The sequence below is a fragment of the Leucoraja erinacea genome, chromosome 34, assembly GCF_028641065.1.
Source record: "Leucoraja erinacea ecotype New England chromosome 34, Leri_hhj_1, whole genome shotgun sequence".
NCBI classification, from domain to species: domain Eukaryota; kingdom Metazoa; phylum Chordata; class Chondrichthyes; order Rajiformes; family Rajidae; genus Leucoraja; species Leucoraja erinaceus.
The window spans coordinates 8,141,822-8,161,408 of NC_073410.1; the positions used below are offsets into that span (position 1 = coordinate 8,141,822).

Consider the following 19,587-nt stretch of genomic DNA (forward strand, 5'->3'; position numbering starts at 1 on the left):
ATCCCCGCACACTAACACGATCCCACACACAGGAGACAATTTACAATTTCACCAAAGCCAATTAACCTACAAATCCGTACGTCTTCGGAAAGTGGGAAGAAACGCACGCAGGTCACAGGGAGAAAGTCCAAACTCCCTTCAGACAGCATCTGTAGTCAGGATCGAACCCAGGTCTCTGACGCTGCAAGGCAGCGCCTGTACCCCCCCATATGTTTGAGGGTTGGATGGGATAGCGATCTTCTGCTCCTGCTTTGAGCAAGACAATCGCATTTATTCCCACCATGCCGATTTGAGTGGATTAAAATAAAAGTCCCTTGTGAAAACCAACAATAAAATCAACAACTACATTTTTCTTTGAGAAGCTCTTTGTTCCCCTTCAGTTACAACACAGGAAGGCACAACCACAATGTTCCTCACCAATTAATTTTTTATTTGGGAATGGAAGTTTTCTCCATCGGAGTGTTCCAAGCTGACCAAAGCAACTTCAAAGGAAAGAATGAGACCAGTGTTGGATACAAACTACAGACAGGTCTACAAGCAGCGTGCAGGCAGCGGAAACAGTTATGTATTCTCAAAGTGAATCAAATGCCCTCCTTTCCCAATGGAAACATCCCTGTCCATTCTTTTCAATGTTTGTGCACAAAGTAGAAATGTTACAATGGTCACATGCAATGCTCTTCATAAGGGAGATGATACGAGCGGATAGTTTGACAATGAGGGCAAGCAAGATAGATTTACGGTCATGATACAAGGCTGAAAGACTTAAACTGCAAAATGGGGCTTACACATGTGAGGGTTCCATTCTCTGTGATTTAGAAAGGATGATACTTTTAAGCTATTAAGAGGGATTGAAGAAATAAACAGAGTGAATCTACTCCCACCAGTTGGAGTGTTGGACCAGCAATTTAGGATGAAAGAATGGAAGTCGTTTTTTCAGGGGTGAAATCAGGAAACATTCTTAAATATCTGCCACCCTCTGTGCGCAGAAGTTTCTTCGACAATCAACAATTGATGTCATGTCAGTTTTGAAGTGTGCAAATTTAATTATTTTTATCAAAAGTATTAAAAATATGGAAAAATTGCTGGTTGTTTACAGGTCAGAAATTTGCCATGAATCCCATTGAATGGTAGAGGAATATCAATCAGCTAATGCTAAGTGTTTGCTCTTGATGCGATTTTGCTATCAGCCTTTTGTTCACACTGTCCGTGGCATGTACAGTCGGATACTGATGCTCTTGAGTTAAAAGCAAACCTGATTCTGAGCCAGAAATCATTTCAGTGTTAGGTGGGGACACAGTTGACAGTAATTTAACATTTCTTTTCATTACATGGTTTTTCAGACTTTTATTTCTTTCCCTCTAAGGACTACCGAATGGGAAGATATTTCAATTATATAGGATTCTGCAATTAGGTCACTTCCCATCTTTTATTTTGATACAACTGTAAAGGCAGATGACCATGCTATATTCAACACTGTGCAATTAATAAAAAGAAACTAGCCAAGTACGTCATCCATTCTTCCACATCAGAGATGTGAGTAAATGATATGGGCATAGGTTAAAGGAGAACATTTAACACAGCCGATTTCTGTGTCTGTGTGTGTGTGTGTGTGTGTGTGTGTGGCCTGTGGGTGTGTGTGTGGTGCAGTGTGTACAGTGTGGTGTGTGTGTGTGTGCGTGTGTGGTGTGTGTGTGTGTGTGTGTGTGTGTGTGTGTGTGTGTGTGTGTGTGTGTGTGTGTGTGTGTGTGTGTGTGTGTGTGTGTGTGTGTGTGTGTGGGATAGGGTTGATGTGCGGGGATCGCTGGTCAGTGGGGACTCAGTGGGGACTCAGTGGGCTGCAGGGCCTGTTTCCGCATTGTATCTCTCAACAAGTTTGTGGGCGACAAAGTTTGCGAGCATCGCAGACCAGAATGTTAATAACAAAATACAAGGACAGACAAGACTTGTGAAGTGGGAAGACAGAAGAAAGATGCAGTGTAAATACAAAATGATGCACCCCGGGCGGGAGAAGCAATGTTGAGAGGCAAGGCAGTCTACTTTGAGAGGGTTCAAGGCAGAGCGATCCAGACATAAAGGTGGCAGGGCAAGTCAGGGAGGAAAAACAAAAGCAAGCTTGGCTTTGTACACTGAGCCATTGATTACAAAACTTTTAATAAATCTTTACAAATCATTGATTAGGAAAGTTCAGCTGAGTTCCAGGCATTGTATATTCAGCAATGATTTCAAGAGATTTGCGAGAGTCTACAGTGAGATTTCAATGTAATACAGGGGATGAGGCAGTTCAAGTTGAGGAGGTATTAAAGCTGGGAATGTTCACGACTTTCGGGGAGAAAGTTGGGAAAGACCCAAAGATGACCAACATTATTTTGAAAAAGCAAGAGCCAAGCTTCTCCTGTGACAAATGCACCAGCAATCAGAGAACAGATATATAATGTTGTTTAAGAAGGAACTGCAGATGCTGGAAAATCGAAGGTACACAAAAAAGCTGGAGAAACTCATCGGGTGCACAGCGAGAAACTCAGCATCTATGGAGCGAAGGAAATAGGCAATGTTTCGGGCCGAAACCCTTCTTCAGACATATATAATATATAAACAAATATATAATAACTGAATTAATACAAGAGGTTTATGGCGAAGAGTAGCAAATTTCTAGAAAACACTACAAGACATACAGAAAACAACAGCTGTATGAAGTTGGGGACACAAGAAACTGCATGTGCTGGAGCAGTGATCAATAAATAAGCTGGTGCAGAAACTGTGACTGCGAAGGCACCTGACCCGAAATGTTATCTGTCTATTTCCCCTCCACAGATTCTGCCAGACCCTCCGAGTTCCTCCAGGAGCGTGTTTTTGCTGACATACGAGATTATGGGGAAATATAATACTTGGGCCAAATTAGAGAATGATTTTAAACAGCTGCATAAGGACAATGCACTGCACTCCCTCCTGTTCTGCCCGTTAAACAATAACATGTTATTCTACTTTTGCAAATTCTACAACCTCTGAAGTTTTTATAATTCCTATGAACAAAAGACCAAAGGATGCAGACACTGCAAAACTGATGCAGAAATATAAAATATTGGAATTATTCAGTAGGGATGGCAGTGGAGACAGAATCTGTGTTGATGTTTCACAAACTGGGAACATTTCTGAGTTGCAGTGGTGGAGGAGGCCGGGTAGAACAAGGGGAATGACTGCGATCAGATGAACAGATAGACCCATTGTATCCTGCAGAAACTACTTCCCCATCTCTTGGTTCCATTCTTTTTCCCCTCACCCAGTCTCTGACCACCTTCATGCACGACACTTCTGATGTCATGCACCACTTCAACCGTTTCTGGGTTCCAACCTGCTCATTTACAAAAAGAAAGACACAAACTGCTGGAAGTAACTCAGTGGGTCAGGTAGCACTCCTGGAGATCACAGATACGTGACGTTTTGGAACAACACAAAAAGTGACCTTGAATGAACCAGATTGTGGTAAAAACACTTCCAGTTAACCAACTGCATAGAACTCTCCTGCCCTTAGACATTCTGTCCTATTTGCGACTCCAGACCCACGATATTGTGGGCAATTCTTAAATTCTCAAGGTGCATGACCCGAAACGTCACCTATCCACCAACTCTCGGGATGCGACTCGACGTGCTGAGTTGCTCCAGCACTTTGTGTCTTTTCTGGTAAACCAGCATCTGCAGTTCCTAGTTTCTACTGCTCACTTACAAAATGGTCACCTGCAACCCTTCAACACCTTCATCCCCCCGCCTGATCAGCTTGAGGTAAAACACATCCAATTCACTAATAGCAAAGAATTCTCATGCCCTTTACCATTCAGCTCTCCTGTCCTTAACCATTCTGAGCTACAGTGCTCTCTATAATGTTTAAGAAAGAACTGCAGATGCTGGTAAAATCAAAGGTGGACAAAAATGCTGGAGTAACTCAGCGGGTGATGCAGCATCTATGGAGAGCAGGAATTGGCGGCGTTTCGGGGCGAGACCCGAAACGTCGCCAATTCCTTCTCTCCATAAATGCTGCCTCACCCATTGAGTTGCTCCAGCATTTTGTGTGTGCCCTCCATAATGTTTGGGACAAAGACCCATTATTTATTTATTTGCCTATGTACTCCACAATTTAAGAATTGTAATAGGAAATTAAAAAAAAAAATCACATGTGGTTAAAGTGCTCATTGGCAGATTTTATTAAATGCCATTTATATACATTTTGGTTTCACGATGTAGAAATTATCAGATCAGAAACACTCTTCAGGAGTCAGGTGTGGAGTGCAGAGGCAAATAAATAAATGACGGGTCTTTGTCCCAAACATTATGGAGGGCACTGTGTGTGGGCAATTCTTAAATTTTCAATGAAACACCAGCGTACATGACACAGTTAAAAGATGAACAGAGATGGATAATGAATGTTGATCTTGCCAACAAGTTCTCACAAAGAACACATCATCGACTCTTCATCCTTTAGTGCTGCTGTTGGAGCAGAAGCAACATACATATTGTAGGACAACACACATACAGAATTGAAAGAGGGAAGCTGTAAACACACGAATGTGCAAAAACAAATTAAAGGGCTTTCGATGCTGGAAAAATAAACAATGAATCCTACGAGGTCCAAGACAAACATTTCTATGGAGAAAAATTCAGTTCGAATCTATTTATAATTAGATTGCTAAAAAAAGATTTGTGCACACATCTGAGAATGAACAAGTGGCAAATCTAGAGTCGTATCTGTTGGCTCGAATGGAAGGAGATGCTCAGTTTATAAACACAGTCAGCCATGGAGTGATGGGTGGCGCTTGGGCCTCAGTTAGATGTTTGCTGGTTCAAAACCCATACGTACACCAGAGCATGAAAATAGAAGCGAACACTCCCATTCAGTTATAAGAGGAAGCTACATTTGGTGCTGCTCACCAAAAGGTCAACATGAAATATTTTGTGCTATTATTTTGCAGCATTCTCCCCAAGTGATTTGGCCAATATTTATCCTTTACGAGGACAACCAAATTCTTCAGTACTCCATCATGGTTTACTGTGGGACCTTGCTGTGTGCAAATTGATTGCACGAGTTGCGGAGGCAAGGATCTACGAAATGATGTGAACGTCTCAAATGGAAAATAGACCACAACAAAATGCACCAAGGAAATCTTCCACATTCAAATGCAGAGGCTCCATCCATGCCTCTTTGCTTATTCCACAGAAATGTTAAAATGATAAACATACTTACTGAAGCAGCAAAGAACGGCATTTTCCTTATGATCCTGAAGAAGAACTTCCTTAACCGTGAGGAGATACCTGTGGAGAGAGGTGGAATTTTTTTTTACCATTTAATAGTAGAAACTCCAAGTGTAAAAAAGGGTCCTGACCCAAAGCATCATCTACCCACATTCTCCAGAGATGCTGCCTCGACCCGCTGAGTTATTCCGTACTCTGAGGATCTTCCCTTGTTGGCAGATGCAGTAATCCACAAAACTGCACAGATACTACAATCTAGCTTCATAACACAATTCAAGGAAACAGTGCAAGAAATTGGGAAACAAATATTGATCACTTTTACGACTCAACTATTTTAATTTTAATAGGCTCCCTCTAGCCATCGATAGATCAGAAAAATGGCTGGTTTTACTTTTTATTTTCTTCAGCAATAAAAACATGTTGACTCTTAAGGGCTTTATATAAGTAGAGCCAATAAAACATAGGTAAAGACACAGAATGAGTAAAGCAATGGACATGTTCAACTCAACAGATGAGGCAGCATCTAACGAGAGAATGGACAGATAATAGAAACATAGAAAATAGAGTAGGCCATTCGGCCCTTTGAGCCTGCTCAGTATCCTGTGCCTGCCTTCTCTCCATACCCCCTGATCTCTTTAGCCACAAGGGCCACATCTAACTCACACTTAAATATAGCCAATGAACTGGCCTCAACTACCTTCTGTGGCAGAGAATTCCAGAGATTCACCACTCACTGTGTGAAAAATGTTTTTCTCATTTCGGTCCTAAAAGATTTCCCCCTTATCCTTAAACTGTGTTCCCTTGTTCTGGGCTTCCCCAACATCGGGAACAATCTTCCTGCATCTAGCCTGTCCAACCCCTTAAGAATTTTGTAAGTTTCTATCAGATCTCCCCTCAATCTTCTAAATTCTAGCGAGTACAAGCCGAGTCTATCCAGCCTTTCTTCATATGAAAGTCCTGACATCCCAGGAATCAGTCTGGTGAACCTTCTCTGTACTCCCTCTATGGCAAGAATGTATTTCCCCAGATTAGGAGACCAAAACTGTACGCAATACTCCAGGTGTGGTCTCACCAAGACCCTGTACAACTGCAGTAGAACCTCCCTGCTCCTATAATCAAATCTCAAATCCTTTTGCTATGATGTTTTGGGTTAGGACCAGTTCTTGGCACAAAGGACAGTCGTACTCACTTTGCCGTTTGAAGAGGAAGCCATGTAGCCACACTGCCAGCAGAGTAGCCATGACTGTGATGGCAGCAATCTGCCAGGGCTCCATCCCCTGGAACCATGTGTTCACATAACTCGTCCCCCATCCTAGATACAACTCAACCGTCTCCTTGTAAAGATCCAGCGTCTCCTGCAAGAAAAGTATCAGAGTTAGCCACAGGATGTTCTTTTGAGTTTAGTTTAGAGATACAGCGCGGAAACAGGCCCTTCAGCCCTCCGAGACATCGCCGATCTGCGATCCCCACAAACTAAAACTATCCTGCACACTCTGGGGATAACTCACAATTTTACCGCAGCCAATTAGCCTACAAACCTGAATGTCTTTGGAGTGTGGAAGGAAGCCGGAGCTCCCGGAGAAAACCCACGCGGGGTACAGGGATAACATACAAACTCAGTACCGACAGCACCCGCGGTCAGGATCCAACCAGGGTCTCCGCCACTGCAAGGAAATAGTTCTACCGTTGCGCCATCGTGCCACCCTCAGCCCTCACCAGTCCCAGTAACCAAGTTCCTGGAGCTGCTGACTCATTGCCCTCTACCTCTTGCCCATTCATTTGCTTTTGCACACATTTAGCCTCCTGTGCTACTCGTACCTAATGGAAGTTTACCAATCTGAGTCATGAAAGCTGCATTTCTATACTGCGAGAGAAAGATTCAGAATTCCATATTACGCCATGGATCCAAAATTGCCTGGATTCTGTTCCCCAATGGGCTTGGCTTCCTCAGATGATCCGAAGAGTATGAAGAATTATGCTTCTCTTAGTTAGTTACCATTTTGAATTCCTTGTCACAGTTTAAACAGCTCAACCAAATAAACCCTCAACTGTCAACACTGAATGGACAATACATCATTTCCACGCAACACCTAATCATGCTTGGTAGATTCTTTATACACATCTTTGTCAATTTAATTCTTCTAATGCTCTCCTTGGTAAACTGTGGGTCTTCCAACAGTCTGACATCCATCTCTCACTGCGCACCATGCCCCAGTCGCATGGTGATCCTTGTTTGGACACACTTACTCTGTCACCTGGTTACAATTCGCATCCTCATCTTTAAATCCCTTTCCATCTGTAACCCTTTGCAGTGTGATCCCCCCCAAGATCTTTATGCAAAGTTGTCGTTGCAGGCTCAACCAAGGTAGCAGGTTGGAAGGGATATAGGCCAAATGCAGGCAGGTGGGAATGGTGTTGAGGGGACATGTTGGCAAGTTGGGCTGAAGGGCCTGTTTCCACACTGTAAGGCTCAATCTTTTAAGGCAGAGATAGATAGATTCTTGATTAGTACAGGTGTCAGAGGTTATAGGGAGAAGGCAGGAGAATGGGGTCAGGAGGGAGAAATCGACCAGCCAAGGTTGATTGGTGGAATCTTGATAGGCCGAATGGCCTAATTCTACTCCTGTTCCTTCTGACCTTATGACAAAGCCCACAACACCAGCAGAATAGTTAACAATCAATTCCAAATTCCTAGGAGCCAATCTACAGCATAGTGTTTCCTTCAGAAAAGAGGACCTGTGTAAATAGACAGACTTGGAACACAGGTTCCTGGGGACAATCTGCACTGGAAAAGGTGAAACCAGAAGAGTGAAAAACATAACAAATCTGGACGAAGGAACTTTATGACTGCAGCACCAATAAAACCTCAAAATGGAAGCTGGAATGTGTTGTTGCCTGCAAAAGCTCTCGTAAAAACCAATAGTAAATCCAGAAAATAAACTTCTCAAACACGAGCACATTCCTGCCTCAAGAGTGAAAATAGCAAGTGTTTTAACCAATTGGAGCTGGAAGTTGGTCAGCACAGATAAGGTTTCAGCAGCAACATTTACAAAACAGCTGCATTCAGTGCAAAACGCACAGCACAGGAGCACTATCTGAGAAACTCGGACCAAAACTGATTCTTCATCTCAGCTGCAGGTCCTGAGCCTCGTTAGTTATAACTGCTCTAGTGCTCATTATGTGCTGAACTCTAGGATGTTTCATGTAATAAGAGTTAATGCCTTCTTGACTCTTTGAGGTAGCACTCTCTCACACCCCACCAGTTTCAAGAGCAAAAGCAAGTTTTCCCTCATCATCACGGCCTTCACTTCATCTTTTTGTCATAGAATTGTTGCTGCAGAAAAGAAGCCATTCAGCCCATCGTATTTGAGTTTGATTTATTGTCACGTGTACCAAGATATAGTGAAAAGCTTTTGTTGCGTGTTAACCAGTGAGCGGAATGACAATACAAGATTACAATCGATCCACAGGGCACTGATCCATGATAAAGGTTTAGTGGAAGATAAAGTCCAATCAAAGATAGTTCATGAGGTAAATAGTAGTTCAGGACAGCTCTCCAGTTGTTGGTAGGAAGGTTAGAAGGAGGCTTTTTTGGTGGTTCCCAAAAATTTGTCCCACGTCCCTGTTCTTTTCCACTACCCATAAATTATAATTCTTTTAGTGCCCTTTTGATCACCTTGTGAAGGTAATATCTCCATTACCCTGACAGGCAGTGTGCCAAATCATACTGTGTTCTTATTCGCTTCCGTGTTTTTGGTGATTGACTCAAAATAAGGCCTTCTTATACAATCCATTTAGTCACAGATCTCGAAACAGGACTCTCAGCCCACCAAGTCCATACCGACCATCCAGCATGCACTAACACTAATCACATTTCATTCTTCCAACATTCCTAACTAGTCCTCCCAGATTCTACCATCATTGACACACTTGGAGCAATTCACACGCATGCTTTATAATTCAGGATGAATTCCCAATACATCGAGTTTAGCTGAAACGTTGTTCTGCTCAGCTGTAGTGCAAAGCAGAACAGTTGTCTCTGGAAGTCAGAAGGTTACAAGTTCAAGCTCCACTCCAGAGACTCAAGCACAGACTGATTCCCCTGTGAAACACTGAGGGGAATGGGCTAATGGGCTAATGGGCTGTAGGCTGCTGACACCTTTTGTACAGATTGTTTAAATAAAAACCCCGACTGCTTCCTCAAAGGGATGCACAACAGTTGCACTGACTTCTGATCACCGTTCTCCCCAGTCCCCTAGCCAATATTTGTCTCTCAAAGCAGGTAATCACTTTGCCATTTGTGGAGCTCACTGTGCAGAAATCAGCATCAAAACACCCAATATATCTCACAAATATACTTAAAATATGAGATGGTTGCAAATGACCTCAAGGCAAAATTAACTTCCATGCAAATCTTACATCATTAACCTAGAATCGAAGTAAACATCTCACGAGTTCATTCAATTATTCATTTTAGTTGAGGTGTTGCCAAGGACATCAAAATCCTATTCAATTATAATAACAGGCAGGAACTTAACCGAGTGGAATTTTATTACACATTTTGTTTATGTGGGAGTTTGTATTCCAAACACAAGCTAACCCGTTGAAACACAGAAAAGCATGCACATTACTCTGCTCTAAAGTTACCCTAAAGTTACAGATCCTATCTTAATATTGGCTCCCCATAAAATAAATTATATTAGATTCGAGGTGATTGAAGGCAATGCTTAGTTCCGAACATGTGGGCAATGTCACCATAAGGAAACATCTTCAGTTCAATAATAATTTTCTGTTATCTAATGTTTTCCAAATGCCCTGATGTACTTCACAAGGGGGTTGCCAAGCAACGCCGAGCCAAAGTAGATTAGGACATCTACAAAAGCTTGTCTGTATATAGTCTTTCAATGAGAAATTTAAAGGAATGAGGCATGAGGGTGAAGGAGAGATAGGGAATTTCAGAGCTTAGGGCCTCAGCAGGTGAAGGGATATGGACCAAACGTGGGCTATGGGATTAGATAAGATGGGGCATCCTGTTGGCATGGGGCCCAAGGGCCTTGTTCCCTGCTATGTGACTCTATACTGATGTTTCCACTTGTGGGAGAGTCTAGGGCTAGAGGGAATAAAAGGATGTACCTTTAAAAAGGAGACGAGGAGGAATTTCTTTAGGCAGAGGGTGATGAAATGTGGAATGCATTGCCACGGATGACTGTGGAGGCCAAAGTCTTTAGTTATTTTTTTTAAGTTCTTGATTACAAAGGATGACAAAGGTTACGGGGAGATGGTAGAAGAATGCAGTTGAGAGAGATAGAACTTCCATGATTGAATAGTGAGGTTGGCTCGATGGGCCGAATGGTCTAATTCTGCTCCTATGACTTATGAACAAATTAAATGACCATCAATAATGGAACAAAATGAATGGGGGGGGGGGGGGGGGGGTGTTTCACTTGAGATGAAAAATGAAGGACAAAAGATCAGAGGGCCATTGAGCTGTGAGACTAGAGATTGAATGAAAAGCACTCAGACAGATTGGAAGCCAATCCTGGGAGTGAACTATCTAGTCCTCAAACGTTCTAATAATTGCTTCAGTGTAGGTAAGTTATGAATATTCAATAACGCTCTCAGCTTGAGCTATGTGGATGATAGGGGAACTTCCTGGATGCAGGTGAGAGCATTGTCAAGTCATATAAACTGAGGTACTAATATGTACCTCATGCCTCAAGTAAAGTGACCACCACCCACCCATTCCAAAGGTTCTGAAGTGGAACTTTGCAATTCTATATTAAATTAGGACAAGCCTGGATAAATTAACCTGGTAAGATCCGTCACCTTTGATAGAGAGAGGTTATTAAATCACAAAGGAAATGATGGCTGCAGGTAGGAATATTTTTGACAAAGTTTGGTGAGACTCACATTCTCAGAGGGTGAGGGAACACATTAAAAAACACAGTTGAATGAAAAGCCGATGCACTATAATCTATAGGTTTCTGGGTCAAGAGCAGAAGTAGCACACCTTAGATGGGCTGAATGACCTCTGCTATGATTTAGATTAGTTCACTGCCTTGGCCATTGGGGCTGATGGTCCTCCAAACCCAAGAGACCTTGGACACACCAGGTAAGTCGGTTGACCATCAAGTTCAACAATACCAGTTATGCTATCTTCGATGGTGAGCCCTTGTGTGGGCGACTAGATCAGACTTGGTGGCACACACACTGGGACAGCGGAGGTATGGGAGAGACACTGTGCCATCGCAGATACCAAGGCTTTCCTATTTCACTGGTTCTGGTGACAGTCCCATTCAGCTGCCTTCAAAATTACTACAGGCTCTTTGGTCAAAGCACATTGGCCTATTCTGTTCTGTGCATGAGTCTCAACTATCCTACAGGAAGGTATTTAATGTTATCTTTAATGTAATCCTTGCAACATTTTCGTGGTCATCACTGGTTTCTGCGGTTCACTGCAAAATACAGTAAACCAGCAGGAAGTCCATAGAAACAAAATGCTGAGTAACTCAGCGGTTCAGGCTGCATCTCTGGAGAGAGGCATGGGTGACGTTTTGGGTTGAGACCCTCTTCAGACAGCTTATGTGGCCTGTCCAATACAACTGAGCCTTCGGATCATGGCCTCAATGCTGACCTGGCCAGATCATCCAAGTTCGTTACCATGCCTTATTATTTGATTCCTGGGGGTGACTACAGAGACCGATTACAGAAAGCACATCAAACGACTTGTCGTTAAGAGGTTAAGTCTCGCAGCCACACAAGACGCTTGCGAACACAACTGCTTTGCACATGTTGATCTTGTGTGACAGCATGAAGTTTCCCATGGGAGTGCAGGCACCTGAGCGACCTTGCTTTTTCAAGCTGCTATTTCCATGACAAGAGAGCCGACAGAAGAGTTGACACTTCCCAGGTCGAGTCATAGAGAATCAGAGTCACACAGCACAGAAAAAGGGCCCTTCGGCCCCAACTCGTCTGTGCCCACCAAGATGCCCCATCTAAGTAAGACTCATCTGCCTACATTTAGCCTACATCCTTCTAAACAATACCTATCCATGTATCAAAATTAATACCCATGTACTTCAAGTGAGACAAAGACTTGGTGTAAGTAATGCTCATGCCATCAATGTCCGGCAGTGGCACTGTTTTCACCCCTCAATTTTTGATCCGCATTCACCAAGTAAATGAGACACTTGAGGTCCAAGGTCACTTGAACACGTGGGTAAATGAGCCCATGATCTGCTCGGTTTATGACTGGTTCTGGTGCCTCATCAAGAGGCGCATCACATCTAGCAGTGAAAACAATGTGGTCGAGGGAGAAAGCATCGCAAGCATTGGAAAAGCAGTGATGCAATATATCATGGGTGGCAAAGACAGCACAGGAAGTGGATTCTTATCAAAGGCTTACATTGAAGGCAGCACGACAAGAAAAATAAAAGATTGAAATTTCTGTACACCACTGATAACCTTCACTTCCCTCCCCCATACGCCAGTTATCTATCTTCAAGAACGTTAGCCTGTAAATCACAGTGTAAAGTCTCTCTGATAAAAGGTCATCATTGAGAAACAGCCTTAAATCAAGTTTCCATGAAATCATATGACATGGGAGCGGACCAACTAGTTATCATGTCTGCACTGAGACTTGGATCCGTTTTTCCAATTCGCCTGGGATTTGTCATTAAGAAAATACTGAAATATATTATTAGACAGTAACAAGAGGTCTCAAATATGAATCATGTAATCCAGCAGAGTCTGAAGAAGGGTCCCGACCCGCAACGTCACCCATCCATGTTCGCCAGAGATGCTGCCTGACCCACTGAGTTACTTGAGCATTCTGCAACTGTTTTTGCTAAAAAAACATCTGCAGTTTCTGGTTTATTTTTGCAGAGTCATCATGGTTTTGCAAAAGAGAACTCGTGCTCTTCAATGGTGCAATAAGGAAGATTAGGGAACTAGCAGTTGCAATGAAGGGGGATTTCCAGAATACATTCAGCACAAAATACCACATAAACAGGTAACTGCATAAACTGGGAGCCCATGACATTGTAGGCAATATATTATCATGGATAGTCAATTAGTTGACTAACAGAAAGAGTGCGCTGAATCTCTACAGTCTGGGGGCGCTGCTCTGGCAGCAGCGTGTTAGTTTTTTTCAACTTTTTTTTATTTTTTAGTATATCTTAAAGTGTGTTTTTGATGTTCCTCTGTGTGTTTTGTGTGGGGGTTGGTGTGGGGGGGTAAGGGAGCTCCATCGAGAGGCGACTTTTTCCAGGTCGCCTCCCCCGTGGTCTAACAGCAAGGATCGACGCGTCCTTTCTACGGAGACGCTCCCGGGGCTTCAGCGGCGGGCGCAGCGTGGACTCTCGGTGTGGAGCGGGTGACCCCTCGTTGGGGCTCGCCGGAGGGGAGCGCTCCGCTTCGCAAGCCCGCGGCAGCTGGCAGCCTGAAGCCGCGGTCTGCAGAGTTCCAGCTGGTGCGGTGTCTATAGCCCGGGATCCCTCGTGGGGGACCCGGGGGAAGAAGGAGCTTCCACCGCCAGCCCGCGGCCAACTTCTACCGCAGGCCCGGCGTGGACTTAACATCACTCCTGGAGGGGAGCTTCGACCACCGGCCCTGCAGTCTACGGTGCTTCTGGCTGCGGCGGAGACTTTAAACCTCGACCACCGGCCTGCGGCCTACACCAACTTAAAGCCGCGGTCTCCGGTGAGGAAGACCCGATCCTGGACTGACTCTGGACTCTGGTCCTGTCCACGGGGGGGGGGAAATGAAGGAGGACTGGCCAAATTCTGTGCATTCCACCACAGTGATGAATGCTGTGGTGGACGTTTGTGTTACATTTTTATTGTGGTTGTGTGTTCTTTATTATTGTATCGCTGCTGACAACCCAAATTCCACCGACCCTGGTTGTGTGGCAAATAAATTCTATCTATCTATCTATCTAAAGTATAAAAGTAAAGTCTAGATTCAGCTACTCACCACATACTATCAGCTTTGTTGTGAATGTGGCTTAGGACAGTGCTGTGATGTGGTTCTAATTTAGTAAAACATGCAGAAACCTTGCCCCATTGGAAAACCCATTGATGATGAACTGATAGAAACAAGAAAAACATGGAACAGCAGAAGCTGGTTTACAAAAAAAAGACCAAAGTATTGGAGTAACTCAGTGGGTCAGGCAGCATCTCTGAAGAACATGGGCAGGTGACGTTTCCAATCTGGAGAACATGGATAAGGGATGTTTTGGGTTGGGACTCTTCTTCAGATTCCAGTGCAAAAAAAGGGACCCGACCCAAAACGTCCAAAGATGCCGCCTCACCCAGTGAGTTACTCCAGCACTTTGTGTCTTTTGATAGAAACTGGAGGGGGAGGGGAGAGGGGGGGGGGGTTGCAAAAGTCCACAAATGGAAAGAGATTTCAGGAGGCCGAGAGAGGAGGGCCAAAGGTGGGCAATTTTGAAGACACCATTGGCTGGCTAGAAGCTATTGACTGTCACCAGACTTCTGGACAATGGTTAAATTAGACTTGATGATTGCACTGGAGACAGTCAAGCTTAGATAACTTAATAACTACAGCCAGTGGGAAAAAGGACACAAAATGCAGGAATAATTCAGCAGATCAAGCTACATCTCTGGAGAACATGGATAGGTGACATTCCAGATTGACGCCCTCTTTCAGACACTTCATCTCGACTCAAAATGTCACTTAAACATTTTCTCCAGAGATGCTGCCTGGTTTGCTGAGCTACTCCAGCAATTCGTGTCCTTTTGTGTATTAACCAGCCTCGTTTCTACAGGCAGCAGAATGTAGGACAATAATCGAGGGAGGACTGTAATCATCAAACTTGGCAGCTTCATAAGCCTCAGCGCAAACCCCCTCCCAAGTCTCCCTTCGCCTAATTTGTTAGGTTAGGAGCACTGGAGGGAAAGTAAGAATGAAACAACAAAATCACAAACACCCTTCTTGCTGCTGCAAAGCTCACCTTTAAAGTGAGGGAGACTCAAGCCCAGCTGCACAAAAATCCACAGGGATGGATCACAGTTCTTTCAGATGAGCCGTTAAACCTAGGCCCCATCTAATCTTTCCAAAGATCCCAGAGCAATAATTCAAAGAATAACAGTGGAGTTCTGTCTGGCGTCTTACCTCCAATTGAAGTTTCTAAGCCAGAACATTGATTCATCAGAACCTTGCTGCTTAAACTACATAGGGGGAACAACTGCACTCAGAAAGCATATCATGCTATAGGCCATCTTGCAAAAGATGGCAGAGAATATAGAGTTAAGGACAACAACACTTCGGATGTCCCTGAGAAAGACAAAATGCTGGAATACCTCAGTGGGTCAGGCGACATCTCTGGACCTCATTGTTTTTCTTTATTTTTCGACGGTTCATCTTGTTCAAAATAATCACATGCCACACTGCATGTTCGAAATACAGCAGCAATGGGTCAACAATTTGCAAAGACCTACTACTCCACATATAGAATGTATTTCCAAGAAATTATAATTATTCTATTCCCCCATTCTCAACTGGCATTTACCCAGGAGGACATAACAATATCCAAAGCAAGAAAGTCTATTGAAAGTTTAAAACCAATAGCTTCTGGACTGAGGCGAATCAAAAACAATTAGTTGTGTCTTGCCATTCTGGCATCTTCCTCTAGATAACTAAAACCAGATGTAAACTGGTAATATTTGAAGCAATACTTCCTGGATACCCTCAAATTATTTTCCAACTTCAGTTTCCATGCAGTGCCACTTTATTAAATCAAAACTTACCCTGGAAGCAAAAGTAACCTCGAGATAATACAGGCCCTCCTTTTTTCTCCCTTTGGGATATTTAATCAAGGCAACGTGGGTGGCACAATAGACAGGCTCCTCAGTTTACAGCTCTGTGTTGATGTTCTAACCGCAAGTCAAGAACTAGCCCTTGCTTTAAATAAAAAACACTGTACCTTTCAGAAGTATATATACCATTGTAATGGAAGTAACACATCAGCTATTTATACACAACGTGTAGTGTGGTATTAAATTAATGTCAGTTTTAATGATATTGACTGGGTGGTAAGTACTTCCAACAAAAATGGGAATAAATTCCTGCTCTTTGAAACCACATCCTACATCCAGCCGAGAGAGCAGTTCGAGTCTGTGATTTCTACCATATCCGAAATCTTTGAAGATAAGAACGTTGTTAATTATACACCCTTTTCAGCCACATTTTTGATCACATTTCTGAATCAAACTTGAACTCACAACCTTTTTGAGTCACACGAGGAAGAGCTCCCCACTGACCAGGGATCGGACTTCAGTTTATAATCCTCCATGCAGAAGATTAAGGAAGACCAAACTCAGGTTTTTATAAGACAAAGGGAGTTGGCTGCCTTTCTCTCTCCACCTCATTTCCTCTTGTGCAGAGTTCAGAACAAAGGGTATGGCCATAAAAATAGAACTTGGCGTTCAGGGTTAATGTCAGGCTGCATGTCTTCGCAGCTAAAACCGGACAGCTTAAGTACACTGACAACTACAAAGCCAGCACTGGCAATGTTTTTGTCTTATTTATGTGTAAAATTAAGTCTTTCTCTAATTCTACCTGCTCTAAACTCTCCATATGAACTAGGTTTTTGATCAGTTACCCAACAAAATATTTCCTTGTGTATGAAGGAACTGCAGATGCACTGGTTTATCCCAAAGATGGACAAAAATGCTGGGGTAACTGAGCGGATCAGGCATCATCACTGGAGAAAAGGAATAGGTGATGTTTTGAGTTGAAACCATTATCTGAATGATGGCCGATTAGGAAAAGGGGAGATGCAACGAGACCTGGGTGTCATGGTACACCAGTCATTGAAAGTGGGCATGCAGGTGCAGCAGGCAGTGAAGAACGCGAATGGTATGTTAGCATTCATAGCAAAAGGATTTGAGTATAGGAGCAGGGAGGTTCTACTGCAGTTGTACAGGGTCTTGGTGAGACCACACCTGGAGTATTGCGTACAGTTTTGGTCTCCTATCTGAGGAAAGACATTCTTGCCATCGAGGGAGTACAGAGAAGGTTCATCAGACTGATTCCTGGGATGTCAGGACTTTCATATGAAGAAAGACTGGATAGACTCGGCTTGCACTCGCTAGAATTTAGAAGATTGAGGGGGGGATCTTATAGAAACTAACAAAATTCTTAAGGGGTTGGACAGGAAGGAAGCAGGAAGATTGTTCCCGATGTTGGGGAAGTCCAGAACAAGGGGTCACAGTTTAAGGATAAGGGGGAAATCTTTTAGGACCGAGATGAGAAAAACATTTTTCACACAGAGAGTGGTGAATCTGTGGAATTCTCTGCCACAGAAGGTAGTTGAGGCCAGTTCATATTTAAGAGGGAGTTAGATGTGGCCCTTGTGGCTAAAGGGATCAGGGGGTACGGAGAGAAGGCAGGTACAGGATGCCGAGTTGGATGATCAGCCATGATCATATTGAATGGCGGTGCAGGCTCGAAAGGCCTACTCCTGCACCTATTCTCTATGTTTCTATGTCTATTTCAGACATTTCCTTGTGGAGCTCAGGGGTCAAACATTCTTTGACCATAACCGTACAAAGCACCATGGGATGTGAAAGGTACTAAACTAGTTGTTGGTCTAAAAATGGATTTAGTTGATTCACAGAAAATGCTTCAGATGCTATTGTCACTTCTCCTACTGTTGTCCTTCAGATCAGATTCACACACTGAGACTGTGAGTTACAGGCCAAGTGTATTAGTACATTTAGTTTTCCACTGAACCTTAAACTGGTTGGTCGTTCAGTAGATTTACTGTTCCTAGGGAGATGTGTATGCAAACCAAAGCCAGGAAAAACATTCTTACTCATTGTCTGCAACAAACAGCTTCTGTTCAAAACAGGAAGGATAACATGTTTGAAAACTGCAGATTCTTCCTCACCTCATTTCTCTGGGCATTTAGCAAACATGATCAGATGATATATGCCACAAGGCAGCTGACTCAAGTCACAGGGAATGAAATCACCCAGCAAAAACATTTGATGCACTGGCAGCAAAAATACGTTCCACATTAATGCAGTACCTCATTGCACCAGAAAGTTATCTGATGCACTTCATAACTAAGTTACTCTCAAAATAAACATTTGTTGTATAAGCAAGCAAACCACATCACAAACAAGGGTAAGGAATAAATAGCTAATCTTGAAAATGATGAATGATGGATATGATGCTCTGTTTAAACACAAACAGCACCAGAGTCTCAAAGTTTGCATAATATTTTCTGTACCAGTGAAAAGGCAGCCCAGAGTACAAGAGTGGGACTCAAACCTAACGTCACACTCAAAGGCAAAAGACACTGAATTGGCCACGAAAGTTGACATTCCTTCAATGTTATTGTGCAGACGAAGTTACTCAAATGATGCGATCCAGCCAGCTGCGGCTTCATCACCATATGGTCGAGGCACACCGTGCACTGATGAAGAGTCTGTTCCCCCGTCCTGGGATCATGCCAGATATGTGCAGCTTGTCCAGCTTTCCTACACTGCAGATTACTGGCATCTGGCCGAAGAGATCACTTGGGATACCAGTCACAACAGGAATTGGCCTTTAACACTGCACTCCCACTGGGCTGCCGACTACTTCGATGGTACCAGGAGAGTAGTTGTTTACTCATTCCTGACACCACCAAAGTTGCCGGTTCCTTATGGCCAACTTTGGTGCCATAAGGACAGTAGCCGGCTACTCTCTCCTGATGCTGATGCCAACGTAACCGGCTACTTTTATGGCATCTGGAGCAAGTAGCCTGCTAGTTTGATGGCATGAGGAAAGAATAGCTAGCAATTCCCTCGTGACACCACCAAAGTAGCCGCTTCCAATCCTTGCGGCCAACTTTGGTGACAGAAGGAAGGAGATAGCCGGCTACTTCGGTGCAGAGGGAGGGAGTAGCCGGTTACTCTCTCCTAATGCTGCCAAAGTAACCGGCTACTTTGATGGCATCTGGAGTGAGTGGCTTCAGAAGAGAGTGAGTAGCCGGCTACTTTAGTGGCCAAAGAGAGTAGGCGGCTAATGATGGCATCTGGAGAGCGAGTAGCCGGCTACTTTGGTGCATCATGAGTGAGTGAGCCGAGCCTACTTTAAAGGCTCCAGGAGTGAGTAGCCGGCTACTTTAGTGGCCAAAGAGAGTAGCCGGCTAATTTAGAGCATGCGGAGAGTAGCCGCTTCTTTAGTGGCCAAAAGAGTAGCCGGCGGCTGCATGGCAGTGGAGAGAGTAGCCGGCTACTTTAAAGGCTCCAGAAGAGAGTAGCCGGCTACTAGAGACTGAATGCGGGGCTAGTTTGGCCATCTTGAGTAGTGGCCAGCTACTTTGAAGGCTCC

The 19,587-nt window shown here is 43.7% G+C and overlaps 1 protein-coding gene across 2 annotated transcripts in view; it reads right to left on the reverse strand.

The window, feature by feature from the left end:
* Positions 1-19,587, reverse strand: part of sgpl1 (sphingosine-1-phosphate lyase 1) — a 96,675-nt gene that overhangs the window by 32,372 nt on the left and 44,716 nt on the right. For both annotated transcript variants that reach the window (XM_055661772.1, XM_055661771.1), the window contains exons 2-3: positions 6,431-6,596; positions 5,234-5,301 (exon numbers count right to left, since the gene is read on the reverse strand). In XM_055661772.1, the coding sequence (XP_055517747.1) occupies positions 5,234-5,301; positions 6,431-6,515 (153 nt within the window). In that variant the 5' untranslated portion in view covers positions 6,516-6,596. The remainder of the gene's footprint in view (positions 1-5,233; positions 5,302-6,430; positions 6,597-19,587) is intronic.